Here is a 15,321-nt window from a genome sequence, read left to right as displayed (position 1 = left end):
AAACAATTGTTTGGTAAAGGGATTTAAAAATATCATTTTAAAATTGGGGTGTTTTCGGGGATACCCCAATATTGCAAAAAAATTGTCCCCAAAATTTTTCCTCAGAATAGAAAATCTTTCCCTTTATGTAGATGAAATTAACGATTTATCTTTGCACGAATTTGTCCTACTATTTTGCAAACTTAAGAATATCAAAGAAGGAACCATGACTGCTATATACAATGTACTGTATTAATATTACTCTTCGTCCTCTATAATCAAAATTATCCTTTAGAAAGATCAATTAATTTATGATAATTCTCTTTTGTTAAAGGAAACGGTAATTTCAAAAATGTTCAAAATTTTATTATTATTTTTCTATGAATATTATCTTTATTATTATTCTTCATTGGTTTTTTTCACTAAAGTTAACTCCTATTAAAATGTAATTCATGTATTTTGTTTACAATCGAAGGAAAATAAGAAAAGTACATTGTTGTTAAATGATGCAAAGTTATTGAATCGAAAACGATGACAAATTAGTCAGTCGTTTGGGAAAGCATGCGATTATATTATATAGAATCACGGGGGAAAAACGATAGAATAAGGGAGCATACTCTTTATAGGAAACAAGTATAAATTTCATGTTATTCGTGTTTCAGTCCCATAGAAAAGCTCTTTAGGTAATGAGGAATATAATCTGCAAATGTTAGAAAACATTCATAACAATCAACTGTTAACAGGTATGATCTTGATAAACAAGGCAAAGTGGTTCGTTAGAAGTATAAATGTTTAAACAAAACCCGAAATCGAATATCATTTTTTTTTCTTTTAAAATGTTATTTTTGTTTTCTTCTTTTCTTACAATATTTCTTGGTGCATTGTTAATGTAAAGACGATAGTAGTAGAACAAGGACTACGAATGAATAGAAGAACGCATGTGTCAATTATTTTCAACTTACTGCTAGTGAATCAGTATAAAGATATACTTTGTACATCATGATAATGATAATGTAATAGTTATTGACCAGTAATTGATAATAAAAATGATAAGAATAAAATGTAACAAATGCCTAAAATATAAAAAAAGACTTCTCAACTCTTTTTATCTATTGAACGATACACCGATATAGACATTGATTTTTCACATGAACCATCTTTTTCATAAAATTGAATGCAAGTTAATTTGACTTTGACACTGTACATCTTATCTAACATTTGCGCTAGGATTGGCATAATGTCCTTCTAAATCAATGTAATCATTACCAATATGTTGTTATTAAAATTTTATGCAATCATTACCAATACATTGCTATCATTTTTAATGTAGATACTAGCAATATATTGTTATCAAACTTCGTAACGTTTACTTGTAATATATACTTTAAAATCCTTGTATTTTATCTATTTATTTCGATTTCTTTTTGTAAATCTGGAGCATATCATAATATTATGTCAAGAAATAATGCTTTGTTATTTAATCTTTATTTTATCTTGCAGTTTAAAACAAAATTAAGACTACATACCTTCTACTTTAACCACTTTTAAGTTGTCTTGCTTATGTTATTTATGAGATAGGGGCAAGGAGGTTTCAAGAGATAGCTTAAGATACAAACCATTTATTCTATAAGTTTCATGGTTTTAAATGTAGAGATATTATGAATATATGGTTTTGATGTTGTTGTGTTTTGACAAAATCTACTTAAATTATGAGAACTTATTAAAACACAGAAATTGATAATTATTTCCTTCTAGGGAAAGGGCAAATGTGTCTTAAAGTTTATGCTATAATGGATGTTTAATAGTAAGACGCTTTTCTGCTGAAGAAGACTGGATCGAATGTGAAAAAATTGTGATATAATAAAGGTACCAAAATGTAAACAATGTATTGTTTTTTTTTACTTTCAAGAAATTACTTCGGATCCATTATTAAAATTGCTTTACGTGTACTATTTGACAAGACATAAAATAATCAAAAGGTGGATCAGGGATAAAGCCAATGAGTAAAATGTTGGTAACGAAACTCTAACAGGACACGAAAATTAAGAGTGTGCCGAAGAATGAATATTAAAGCATTTTGAGGTTTAATTTGCCATTTAATATTATGAGAAATAACAATTTATTTAGCCAGTATCACATTGGCTTTTTTGCTTTTTCAGTTGTACTGTTTTTTTTGTTGTTGTTGTTTTTACTAATTTGTTTAATGTTGTATTTTGGTAATCTCTATGTTTTTTGACTATGAAGAATACATAACAGTGCAACTGTTAAAAAATATTCAATTTGTTTCTGTTTCTTTTCTATAAGTGCATATAGTAAAAAGATAACAATAATATCAGTTAATCACAACAACACTAATGATTATAATAATTATAGTAGCAATGAAGAGAAGAATAATGAAAATTGTAAAGATAATAACATCAATATTAAGTACAACGCGATTGTACAAGTCAACAAAAGACACAATTAATTTTCAATGTCCTTTTAAGTTGGCATATGTGTATTTCAATCAAATTACACAATATGTACATTAGGATTAATATTAAAATCATGCAAAGCTGATCTTATTTCAGATATACGAACTGGAAGTCTTACGAAGAAACGTTAGTAAATGATTTCCAATACGAGTATTCTCCAAGAAAATGTGTGTTTGTGTCTCGACAGAGTAACGCAATCGAAGTGCTACAGTTATAAATCAATAAACCTTTATAGTGACTTTGGGAATTACACGATTTAATTTTAAAAGAATGAGAAACGTGTGTAAGAAATGGTGAAAAAAAGGACATATAATGTGAGATTATACATATGCCGCTGGGGTAAGCATTTTGTACTCTTTGAGTAATCAATCATTTACTTTTACGATAAGATCGTAAATACACTTTAGAAAATAATACCACGGGATTCAAAGAAATTTAGTAACAAGCATTTTAAGTTAACTTTTCTATGTACGTTTTAAATTCACGTGTGTACTTTGGCAGTAAATCTAAACAGAAAAAAAGTAGCAGAAAGAAAAGCTAAGGAACTGAATTGTACCATCATAACAAAACGTTTGTTTAACATTGTTGTGTTTTGTCCATTAAGTTTGGCTTACTGCATGTAGTTCTTATTTTGATGTTACATTTTATTTAAACACAATTGTTTTGACTGTTGTATCGAATGCCTTGACTGAATTAGGATATATAAATAGCAATTGCCTTTGAGAAACCGATTCGTACAATCATGTTACTACATGTACATAATGGTACGTTGCTTCTGATGTAATGCATTTGAAGTATTTTAGAAAATAAGGTAAACTTTACAGCTAAACATATTGATTGAACTTATACTATGTATAACTTCAATATGCTGTAATTCGTTTCAAACTCCATGTTTACATATTTACCTTTTTCGTTTTTTTTTTGCTTCTCCTCTAAGAGAAAAGCCATTTATAATATGAAAAAAGTAACGTCTAACCCGATTGACATGTACCGTTGAGATGAAAATATACAACGTTCACCACTCTAGCTAATCTATTTATACATTAATTTCAAATCATTTTTTGCAATACACCTTTATCTACATATATAGATCTCTCAATAAAGTAACAAATGAACAATGAATGAAAGAATGAATGAATGAATGAATGAATGAATGAATGAATGAATGAATGAATGAATGAATGAATGAATGAATGAATGAATGAATAAATAAATAAATAAATAAATGAATGAATGAATAAACGAATGAATTAATGAATAAATGAATGAATGAACGAACAAACAGACAGAAATACAGATAGACAAACAGTGCTTATTCATCAATTTATATGAAATATATCTAAGATAAGACTTCTCTTTTGATTACAGATTTACTATAGATATAAATTTATGTTCAACCACTTTTCCAAGCAACTATAAATATCAATTTAAGTTTTTTCAACCACTATTTCCATTTGTATCAGCAATAACTTGCCTTTTAGGAGACTTTCTCAGAGAATCGCTTGTTGTCTGTCATTCCTAATACACAATTTAACTTGTAACATACTCGCTGATTCACGTAAGAACAGGCATCACGTCTGTAGAGAACGTTTAAATGGTGTAATTAATTGTTAAATCATTCATAGCATGCTATAAAGCAGTAATCCCTGATGTATTTCAAATGATATAAGATGATATCCAGATGTTATCACATAGAGGTCGCTTTTGTAGTTCCTCGAGGAACGTCTTTCTTTGAACATAGTTTTCTAGGAAGTATTTCATTGAAAAAAAGAGGAAAATTCTATTGCTTTTTGTCAGGTAGTATTTTGTATTTACTTTGTTGTGGTACATAGGAAATAATGTCTTTGATGTAAAAGAGTATAATACTTTTTGCAATTAAATACGTAGGCATTTTTTAGCTCTTTTAATATTTTAAAACACTTACAAACTTTCGTGTTTTTATTTAATTAATGATGATGTTGTTGTTGTTGTTGATGATTATAATGTGTATACGTTATTATAATCGACTTACACACGTTTCTTATTAATTTCAAAAATTATCTTTATCATCGGCATCATCAACATCATAATCATAATCATCGACATCATCATCTTCATCATCATCTTTTATTTTTCATACAAGATCAGTGTCATTTGCTTTGTTATAACTTTTGACATCATCATCATCATCATAGACATCATCATCATCTTCATCGTCATCATTCTTTGTTTATCATACAAGATCAGTGTCATTAACTTTACTATAATTATACAATTCATAACCAAGAATGATAACAAAAACTTAAAATTTCAGGTCCAAATCATTCAAGATGAAAATTGTTATTGCAGCAATTTATCTAGCAACAATAAACACAAAGTACTTTGCACGGTCACATGCCGAGTTTCGACGCAATGCTTTGTTTTCCGAACAATTCGAAGATGTGGACAATGTTGAAAATAAATCGGAAAGGTAAGTTTATAAATTAGTTGTGACTATTCAATAACAGTGCTTACTATTTGACAGTGCAAATGTTAGTCTCATATTTTGAAAAATTAATTAAAATCGTACGTTGTAACCAAGACAAAGTAACAATGTAAATGCAATCTATATACAGAAGATTTTATTTGTACTGACACCATTAAATATAAGAGTATTTTCTTCATAATCAAATTACGGTAACAAAATTATGCAGTTTCTTAAACAATAAGTGACAAAACTTGCTTGATTAAGAACAGCATCTTTTTTGTTTTAATTGGAGCGATTTCATTGGTCGGCAAATGATGTTAGACTTAAATACAATGCATAGTCAGTATTTACCAAATGTTAAGAGACTTACGAACAATGTAATAACAACGTATTTTTCTATCATTTGAAATTAATGATTATTAAAATACTAGTATATAAGCGTTTAAGGCAAAGTCTTTTCTAAGACACATATAATCCAGACTGATTATATGTTGTTTCAGTATTGTGTCTGCTTACGATTGAGAAGGAAAATTGATTGCGTTTTCATTTACTTTGCTTATTGAATTCGTACATAAAATTATATTTGACAATCTGCATAACTACTTAAGGTGTATTTTAATTATTACTCCTGACGTGAATAACGTTGAATAATTATACACAGCTCAGCACCGGAGAGCATCAAATTATGATAATTTTTTATGTTTATCATTTGATTGGCAGTTTTCTGGCGTTGTCATTCAAAAATTGCTTTTAATGAAGTGCAGTACGGTGCAAAAACAAGAATTGTACATACTTAACAGACATACGGTTGCCTTCTGCCTTTGTTATCTGCTTTGAGTGTTTGATTTAAAGATAAGGGGCTTGATTATTTGCTTTGCATAACGTTTTGTACAAGATTCTGCTGGGAATAAACAAGTATGTTACATTGATAAGCGTTTACAAATAGACTAAAATAAAGAACAAAATTAGTGCATGCACAATAGCAGAATGCACTGAAAAATGCATTTCAGCTTATGAATTATGTATATTTTCAAAGTGCACTGCTGATGACATTATAAGCGATGAGTTTCGATGAAAGGAAATGCAAAGCTCATGCATAAATTGATTAAAGTCATACGTAGTATCAGTATCAGAAATCTTGACATTTGATGTATGTGATATAAATCATAATTAAGAAAATTGGCCAATGTGACATGGGAGATAATAGTATCGCGAGATAAATATTGTCATGCAATTTTGTAACAGTGAAAGGCGAGGGAATAGGCTATTTTTTTCTAATTGTTCTTCTTGTGAGTTCCGCTAAAGTGTATGTATTATATTGTAAATTCTTCAAATTCAGCTTAAGTATATGTATAATATTTTTTTGTGAGACTGTGTCATAAACTAATTGACATTAGGATTTTAACCATTGTTTATTATTGATATAATTATATTATGTCTCAATTTCATTACATGCATAAAAGACAATAAATTCACTAGGGCCTCTTAAATTATGCCATGTCCTAGCATTGATGTGATGCTTGTTTGATTCGAAACCGGCTTCAAATGTCGTTAAACGTATAGGAGAATATAGAGGTTATTGTTAATTTACAATGATTTGCGGATTGACCTTACTCTTTACCTTATCATGACCTTATCATGTACAGCATAAATACTTTACATAGCCGCTAGGGTCCAAGGAAATAAAGAGAAAACTGGACTTTATATTATGTGACGTTATGTGAAAACATATTCCATTTCAGACAACGAACATTGGATAATCTTCTTAACAACTATGATCCCCGAATTCCACCAAACTACGAGGAAGGTAACCAACTAAGTGCATCAATTTAGTATTATATGACTAGAAATTAGCTTGTCTTCAATGGCACAATGACATGTAGATATAATGTCAGATAAAAGGATTAGTCTTTGTAGTCAAGTAAATAGCACAACAATCAATGAAATGTGAGACTATAGCTTCGACTATATAATTATTTTAAGATATGAATCTGTTTATTCCGACATCTCAAAGACCCTGTACCATGGTTTCGGACAAAATAATTATATATTATCGATTATACTGAATATGTTTGTAGCAAATTACAGGATTTTTTTGCTACTGACATTGTATTATTATATAACACGCAATGTAAGATCTGAGATATTTATATTGTCCTTCTTGCCTGTTAATATACATTTAGTACTTTGGCGGTATTTTGGTTGAGTTTCTGGATTGTTTTATGTTGTGAGCGGATTCGTTATAATGCAGAAACGTATCTATTTATTATTGTTTTGCAATTATTTTTCTTGTGTTTTAGATTTTCCAGTGACAGTTCTGGTACAGCTTCATATTACAAGTATTGATAGTATCAGTGAATCAAACATGGTAAGTTTAAATAAAATAATGCTTATTTTCCCCCGCCACTAAAGTTCGGCTTAATAAGAAATGTGATTCAAGAATTTGGCTATTATTATGCTCTTTAACGAAAAGTGTTAATGATGTAAAAAAGGCTTAAATTATAAAAACACTGGCCCACTCTTTTTAAGAATTGTGCATTACTAATAACATTTGAATTTGATTACTGGTTTTTAGATATATTTCCGTCGGCCACGTGGATTACTGATTATCGTTTCATAATATAATAGATTACTGAACACAGTAATGGCAAAATTTCGAGTTATTTTTTATTCTATCTATTCACCAATTATTTGCCCTTTGATGGATATCATGTCACTCAACAAAAAGGATATGATAAGATAAAATAAAAAGAAAGAATTGGATTGACATTATTACAGAATATACAAAGTAATGTCATACAGTGCCGAGAAACGGAAATTCACAGTCATATACTTCTTGTAAAACTTTACCAAGAAGAGGTACTCGAATTATATCAATTGTCAAGTATGTCTGCAGTATCATTTATTAATGACAACTTACACTTTCTTCTCTCTGACGCTCCAAGAGTAAACAACTTTTTTTAAGTATATGTAAGATGTTCTCTATCTAAATCAAATTGTTTTTGATGTAAAGTTTGTCTTATGATTCAAAGGAAAACGTATTTACGATCGGATAATAAAAATATAAGGATCGTTTACTTTGAAACGCATCACTAAATTCTATGTAGAATTCAAAGTTACCGAAATTGAAAAAAACCAACATAAATCATAACATTTATGTACAACTGTGACGTTTTTTAAGCTCCCCAAAAAAATTTTGGGGAGCTTAAAGTCGTCGGGTTGTCCGTCCGTCAGTCCGTCAGTCCATCCGTTCGTACGAACGTCCCGAATTCTTATCCGGCCCATAACTTTGTTATTTAAAGTCGGATTTTAAAACTATTTCACATAAATGATCACCATATGGAGGCGACGTGTCGCGCGCAACTTTTGGGTCGCTTCCTTGAAGGTCAAGGTCACACCATGACCTTGAACAAAATCGTGTCCGGCCAATAACAAGGATATTTAAAGTTGGAATTTACAACTTTTTCACAGAAATGATCACCATCTTGAAGGTAAAGGTCACAGCATGACCTTAAGGAAATTCGTGTCCGGCCAATAACTTCGTTATTAGAAGTTGTATTTTACAACTATTTCACAGAAATGATCACCATATTGACACAATGTGTCCCGTGCAAATTTGGATCGCTACCTTGAAGGTCAAGGTCACACCATGACCTTGAAGCAAAATGGTGTCCGGCCAATAATGTCATTATTTGAAGTCGCATTTAACAACTACTTTGGAATTATCACACTTTGAACTTTGTCTGTGACATAACCCTGAAACTACATAAGATAATCTTTTCTGTGTCCAAATCCTACATGTAGTTGGAGAGCAACACCCGGTTCAACCGGTTCTTGTTTTTAGAAGATATTGTAAAAAAATACCAACAATGTTGAAGAGGTTTGATTGTTCATGTGTTAGCATCAATAAATAATTCATTGTAAAAAATATGTTACTGAACTTGCAAGGATAGGAAGAAAACTATATTACATATTGATGCACAAACTGATTTAGATGTCTATTATATTTCTAACACAAGTTACAAACGTTAACTTATATTCACTTTCACGTGAAAAGTGTTACTTAAAATGTATTTTAAAAAATCTTTATATTTATTCTTTCCTAAGCACTTTTGACAATTCATTGTTATATGAGCATCATTGTTCATATTAAGTAAATCATTAATATATCGGCGGCTATATGCTTCATTCCAATACTAGTATTGCACGATTTAGTGGTATATTTACTTAAATGTTTGGTATATCAGCCACTTAAACGTTTGTATATATTTTGCTAATTTAACACTAGAAATTCATATTACATGATAGATCTGCTTTGCTTTTGATATTTCCAAGGACTATTCAATTGGAATGTTTCTTCGACAAACGTGGAACGATTCCAGACTGGCCTACAAGAAAATTCCGAGATTGAGATCTTTAGAGCTTGATTCCCGGCTGATACAAAGTATATGGGTACCAGACTTATTTATAACCAATGAGAAGAAAGCTCAGTTCCATATAGTAACTGTTCCAAATAAACTGATGCACATCTATCCAGAGGGACGAGTCCAATATAGTATCAGGTTGTTTTTTTTTAATTGATATTATTTTTTTAAAACCAGACCAAACAAATACAATATTAACGTTTGTGTTTTAAATATTCCCAATCGTTCAAAAGCAAACTTTTATCTTTAATATTCGTATTTCTTAGCCAAACTTCATTGAATATGTAAATATACATTTTTTTTAATCAGAGTCAAACTTTTTGTTAGCATATACGGTAATTTCAGTGGTATGCATGCATAACTTCCGATTCTTTTTCAACGTTTTATTTTACAATGTACTTAGCTCTGTCCATTGCTTTCTTTCTAAGTCTAGGCGCATCTTTTTTGATTTCGTGGAATTGCATGATAGTGTCGCATTGAAGGTTACGTGATCACAACTGTAAGAACAAATTTGAAGATGTTCCCAAATTCGTAATAATGACATTTTATTTTCCATCAATTTTATATTCTGCGTAATAAGGCCAGGGACAGTTGCATGTCCATGAACAAGATTAGGTCAATTGAGCATTCAAATGATTTCATTCATTTATGTTTTGTTACAATATTATTGTAACATTCGGCGCTTCCTCTCCGTCCATTCTCGTAGTTGAAAATCCTCATTATGCAAAGTATTGTAGGTATAACATACAATTTACAGTAAATAAAAAAATGATTATGTGAATATGAATATTATTGACATTATTTGAATAGCATTAAGTTCTTAGTAAACCCAAATATTTGACTTACTTATTAATATTATGCAGCCTTAAATGGTTTACACTTTCAGAATATCTGCAACTTTACATTGTAACATGGACCTAAGGAAGTATCCTCTAGACTCACAAGTCTGCGCAGTGATCATGGAAAGCTGTAAGCTGTAAAACACCACTTAGTCATGTAACGTAATGTAATGTAATGTAATGTAATGTGATGTGATGTGATGTGATGCGTAGCTTTATTACGAACTTGATAGTTATATACCCAGTAACTCTGCAAACAATTCTTTTAATTCTTTATTTTCTAAAGGCTTGGTTTTCTTGTTGCTGTTACTGGTTACATTTTTACTAAGAGTTACCCACTGGATTGTTTGTTGCTTTTTATGCGTTTTGGAAAATTCATGGTATTCAAAATACCATTTTGATTACATTTTGTATCTATATGAAACATAATTTCAAATTGAGTGCTATTTTGTCTCGTTTATATGCTTTTGATATGCCATCATTACATGTACATAATAAAACACATAATTGCCCTTACTACAGAAGGAAAAATTATATTCATTTTCTAAGAATTAATGGGGTTTTAAAAAATGTAAAACTATGAATAGCGAAATAGTTGCACAAAAAAGGTTCAAACATTTTGGTTTATTTTAGCTTTAAGGTCATATTTGGAAAGAATTTTGACATGGTACATGTGACTTTGTGTATGCACAAAAAAATAAAAAAATTGTATAATATTGATCAGAAATGAAAACAAAACAGAAATGCCCCTAACAAAGTAATATTCCTGTTTGATAGGATTAACAGTGAATGACTTCGTCTATACTATAATGAACAAATTTAATTAACAAATGTACACACTTAGAGTAGAAATGTTTCGTGTTCGAGTTAGTGTGCTCATAAATTGCAATGCTTTTGCATGCATCAGATAAAAGTGTTATTTTTCAAGATAATATGATTCAATTTGAAGAATTTAATTTTAACTAGTATACGATCTTTATTTCCTGATTTAATCTCATATCATCAAAGCAAAGGTTCATTTGCATCTTGTCGTTCGATTTTAAGATCCACGTAGATAAAATTGAAATAAAATTCTTATCATTTGAGTATAAATGTATAATTATATATGAAGTCAAAGAAATATGAAGTAAGATAACTTAAAGGTAGAAAAAAACACTGGTTAGATTATTCATGTATTTCTATCACTGATGTTCTATGGTAGAAGCTATAATGTAAGAAATCTATCATAGAAAATTAAATTGGTCATAGTGGAAAGGGTATACAGCTTTATCTTATAATAATATGAAATATTTTTTATAATATCTATCAACAGTAAAATTATATTGATTCCATAACCTCATGGTCGATTCTCGAAAGTGTCATAAATGAATATTATATATAAAAACAAAATAAAATGTTCCGGAACAAAATATTAGTACGGCTTAATACGTTTAGCAATTGGTGTATGCGTCATTCCCTTTTTAGGCAATTTACTATCATATTTATTTCATACAATAATTTTTAAAGTATGTCTGTTTGTTTTGTTTTAAAACATTTATTGTTGCACCAAATATATAACTTTATACACTTTTAAACATGCATAACAAGTGCAGACATTCCTTTTCTTAATAAAACAATTCTAATTATTCTATACAGATTTTGAAAAACCTAGAAACATTGATTAAAAGTTATTGAAATCAAATAAATACATAATTGGAAATTGAATGTTTAACTAATTCATAAACTTCCTCTAAAGATTTAAATTTGTCATATGTAATATAATTTGAAAATTAATTTTCTTTTATAAATTTTATGTTTCGAAGGAGGGGACATCTGTGGAAGAGTGGTTCAGGCCGTTGACCTCAAACAACCTGCCTCTCACCGCTGTAGGTTCAAGCCGAGTCAGCGTCTTTGGATTCTCCGTGTGAGAAAGCTATCCAACTAGCTTACGAAACGTCGATGGCTATACTCAATTGCCCGTTTGTACTGTACCTAAAATATTGTACAGGGGGACACTTAAGGTTTTCCTCCACTAGTAAAGCTGAAATATGATGATGCGCCTTTGAGCCCAACAAAATGTCCTTGAATACAACTTTTAAGATGGTTACAATACTTGTATTTCTCTTGTATGTATATGCATATGACGTTGACTGGACATTGAAAGTTGTAAATATAATTTTAGATGGATACAGTACAGACACTTTAGAGTTTCGATGGAATCCACAACCCGTCTCGCGAGATACGAGACTTGCGCTTGCGCAGTTCGACCTCGGGGAAATGAAAAGGTCACAGTGTGATAAAGAATATATAACAGGTGTGTATTATAATATGAATATGATCTGCACATACAAGCTTTATTTTATAGACATATATTTCTGTTATTAAGGGTCATATTGACTGAGTATATCTGAGTTAAACACCCTTGCGGTCTAAGCTCGGTCTTTAAAGGCATGACGTCATACTTGTTGAGGAAAAACATTATATTATACTGTGTCGAAAAGCGTCGATGAACACTTTAACTACATCTGATGTAGTTTACCTATACTTTGATGTTATTAATAACATGATTCCGTTATGTTGCAAGAGCATTACCGAAATAACTTCATGTCCTTAAACAACCGCGATTGGACTGCAATACAAGGAAACATGGTCGTGAGTTAATTGGACTCGAATCCGAGCCAATAATGTTTGGTAGGCAGAATGGAAGATATATAAAGCCCTGTACCACCTTCCATTCCTCCCATTTGTTGTATTATGGGATTTTTTTTTTATCAAATAACACTGTTACATTTATATATGAATGAAATGCTCATAAATTATAATGTTTCTTTCAGTGACATACACGTGTATTATGCTAGAACTGGATTTAACCAGAAAGTTCGGTTACTACATAACACAGATTTATATACCCAGCATGTTGATAGTGATACTGTCATGGGTATCGTTCTGGTTAGACAAAGAAGCCGTTCCTGCACGGATTTCTCTTGGGTTGCTTACGGTCCTCACCATGACGACACAGAGTGCTGGCGCGCGTTCGTCACTTCCTAAAGTATCTTATGTCAAAGGTTGTTTGACATTTTTAATATCATGATTATTTTCTTCGTCGTCTTCTTATATTATTCTTGATATTATAATTATATATCTATAATCATTATTATTATTATTATCATTATTGTTATAATTATAATTATTATATTATCATCATCATCATCATCATCATCGTCATCGACTCATCGTCATCATCATCATCATCATCATCGTCATCATCATCATCATCATCATCATTATTATTATCATTATTATTATTATTATCATTATTATTTTTATTATCATCATCAGTATTATAAATATTATTATTATTATTATTGCCATATTTATCATGATTATTTTCTTCGTCGTCTTCTTATTCTTTTTATTATCAATGAAAACTTTGAGTGTTGCAACACAGCAGAAAACCCTAGTTTCCAATTGCAATGAAAATTGTTTGCATAAGATACCTTTACATTATTATGTAATACAAAATAAATAATAATACGTATTTTGTCATGTTAATGACCAGATAATAAATAATAATCAAAGATGAAACGAATTTGCAGAAGCACTTTTATTTTGGCAAACTTTTAAAGAGAACATGTTCATAAGTTATGTTTATTAATCAAGCAGATTATCCCTTTTAAAACTAATCGAGTAATTAATTATTCCTTCCAGGCATAGACGTATGGATGGCTGCCTGTTTACTGTTTGTTTTTGCCGCCTTGATTGAATTTGCATTTGTGAATGTGTACTTTCGAGTGGAAAAACGGAGAAAACAAACGAATATACCTGCTGGCAATGAAAAATTACACAACGTGCAAAATCCAGATAATGAAGTAATTATGATCTATTGTTTTTATGAATGTTAATTAATCAAAGAACCGTTGAACAATGAGAATGATATATCATGCACCAGGTGTAAATAGCGTTACAATACGTATCGCACGAGTATAAATAACTTTAGCAAATCATTGAGATTTCTATTAAGAATAGATATACAGTTATTCTTTTTTAGATAAGTTTATCAATTCGTTTGGAAAAATATTAACTTGTACTTGAGAAAGTACAATATAATTATCAGTATATCTTAAGAATTATAAGTGCTTGCACGTAGGGTAACTGAGACCAATCGCAGCCCTACCTACTAGAACATTGTGCATATTTACGACAATACAATCAATATTTTATTATTAACATACATTTCGTTTATGATGTGGTTATATAACCTCATTTGTCTAAAATTACTTGCTACTCGACGATGACCAAAATCGCTAGAAACGGGTACTATGGGATATTTGAGTTTTAAATCCTCGACAATTTTTTTGATTGTTGCAAGAACAATTTTGTTTATCTCTTAAAACAAAGTTATTTGCCTTCACTTCTTATGTTGTTTTTTTCAGAAAGGAGAGATAAAAGAAAAAGAACATTCAAGATTTCAAATGTTTCTACCAGATAAAGAAGTTGCACATACAATTGATCGTTTATCAAGACTTATTTTCCCCAGTGTTTTTATCATCTTTAATATAATATACTGGTGTATTTATACATTATGGACTCCAATATAACGCTTTTAATGATAGCACGCACTGTATGCCAATTACTTTACAACGTTTATTTCAAGAAATCGGCCGTACTACATTCTTTCGATAACTGGTATTTCATTTCCGATTACTGGTATTTTTTTTATCAATTTTCGGTACTAGTATTTCATTATTTTTAATTGGTATTTCATAATCTATTACTAGTATTATTACAGTATCGACAACAGGTATTTCTTTACCAGTTATCGTTATTTCATGACCGATTACCGGCATTTCATAAGTATTAGAAAGAGCATCGAAACACGAGGCTATCTGATTTGTACGAGGGGGCGTAGTCCCCGATTATTAATCAGATTGCCGAGTGTTTTGATGCTCCTTCTCTTATGTATCATAGTCAAACATAAAAACACGTTCCCTGTTGACACAATATGAAACCTCAGAAAAAGTAACCAATGAACGAGCATCTGAATATGATATTTCTATTGCTTTCCCTTTCTCTGTCGTCGCAACAGGTAAACCCCTGCAAAAATGAGCCAATCAATGGGCACGCTCTAGAGTGCGGGTAACTTATACCTGCACTCCAGTTAACGCACTGTGCATGTATAT

General features: G+C 30.3%; 1 protein-coding gene across 1 annotated transcript; it reads left to right on the top strand.

The window, feature by feature from the left end:
- The first annotated feature begins 2,623 nt into the window (after positions 1-2,623).
- Positions 2,624-14,739, top strand: LOC132719328 (glycine receptor subunit alpha-3-like). Its single transcript, XM_060703096.1, has 10 exons — positions 2,624-2,792; positions 4,747-4,902; positions 6,642-6,706; positions 7,200-7,267; positions 9,235-9,461; positions 10,210-10,292; positions 12,324-12,455; positions 12,976-13,206; positions 13,850-14,010; positions 14,575-14,739. Exons 1-10 carry the CDS (start codon positions 2,782-2,784, stop codon positions 14,737-14,739), a joined length of 1,299 nt encoding a protein of 432 aa, XP_060559079.1. The 5' UTR covers positions 2,624-2,781.
- The last annotated feature ends 582 nt before the right edge of the window (positions 14,740-15,321 follow it).

The sequence above is a fragment of the Ruditapes philippinarum genome, unplaced genomic scaffold, assembly GCF_026571515.1.
Source record: "Ruditapes philippinarum isolate M1 unplaced genomic scaffold, ASM2657151v2 ctg9313_1_1_1_1, whole genome shotgun sequence".
In the NCBI taxonomy this organism is placed as follows: Eukaryota; Metazoa; Mollusca; class Bivalvia; order Venerida; family Veneridae; genus Ruditapes; species Ruditapes philippinarum.
This window is presented reverse-complemented; position numbering and strand designations above follow the sequence as displayed.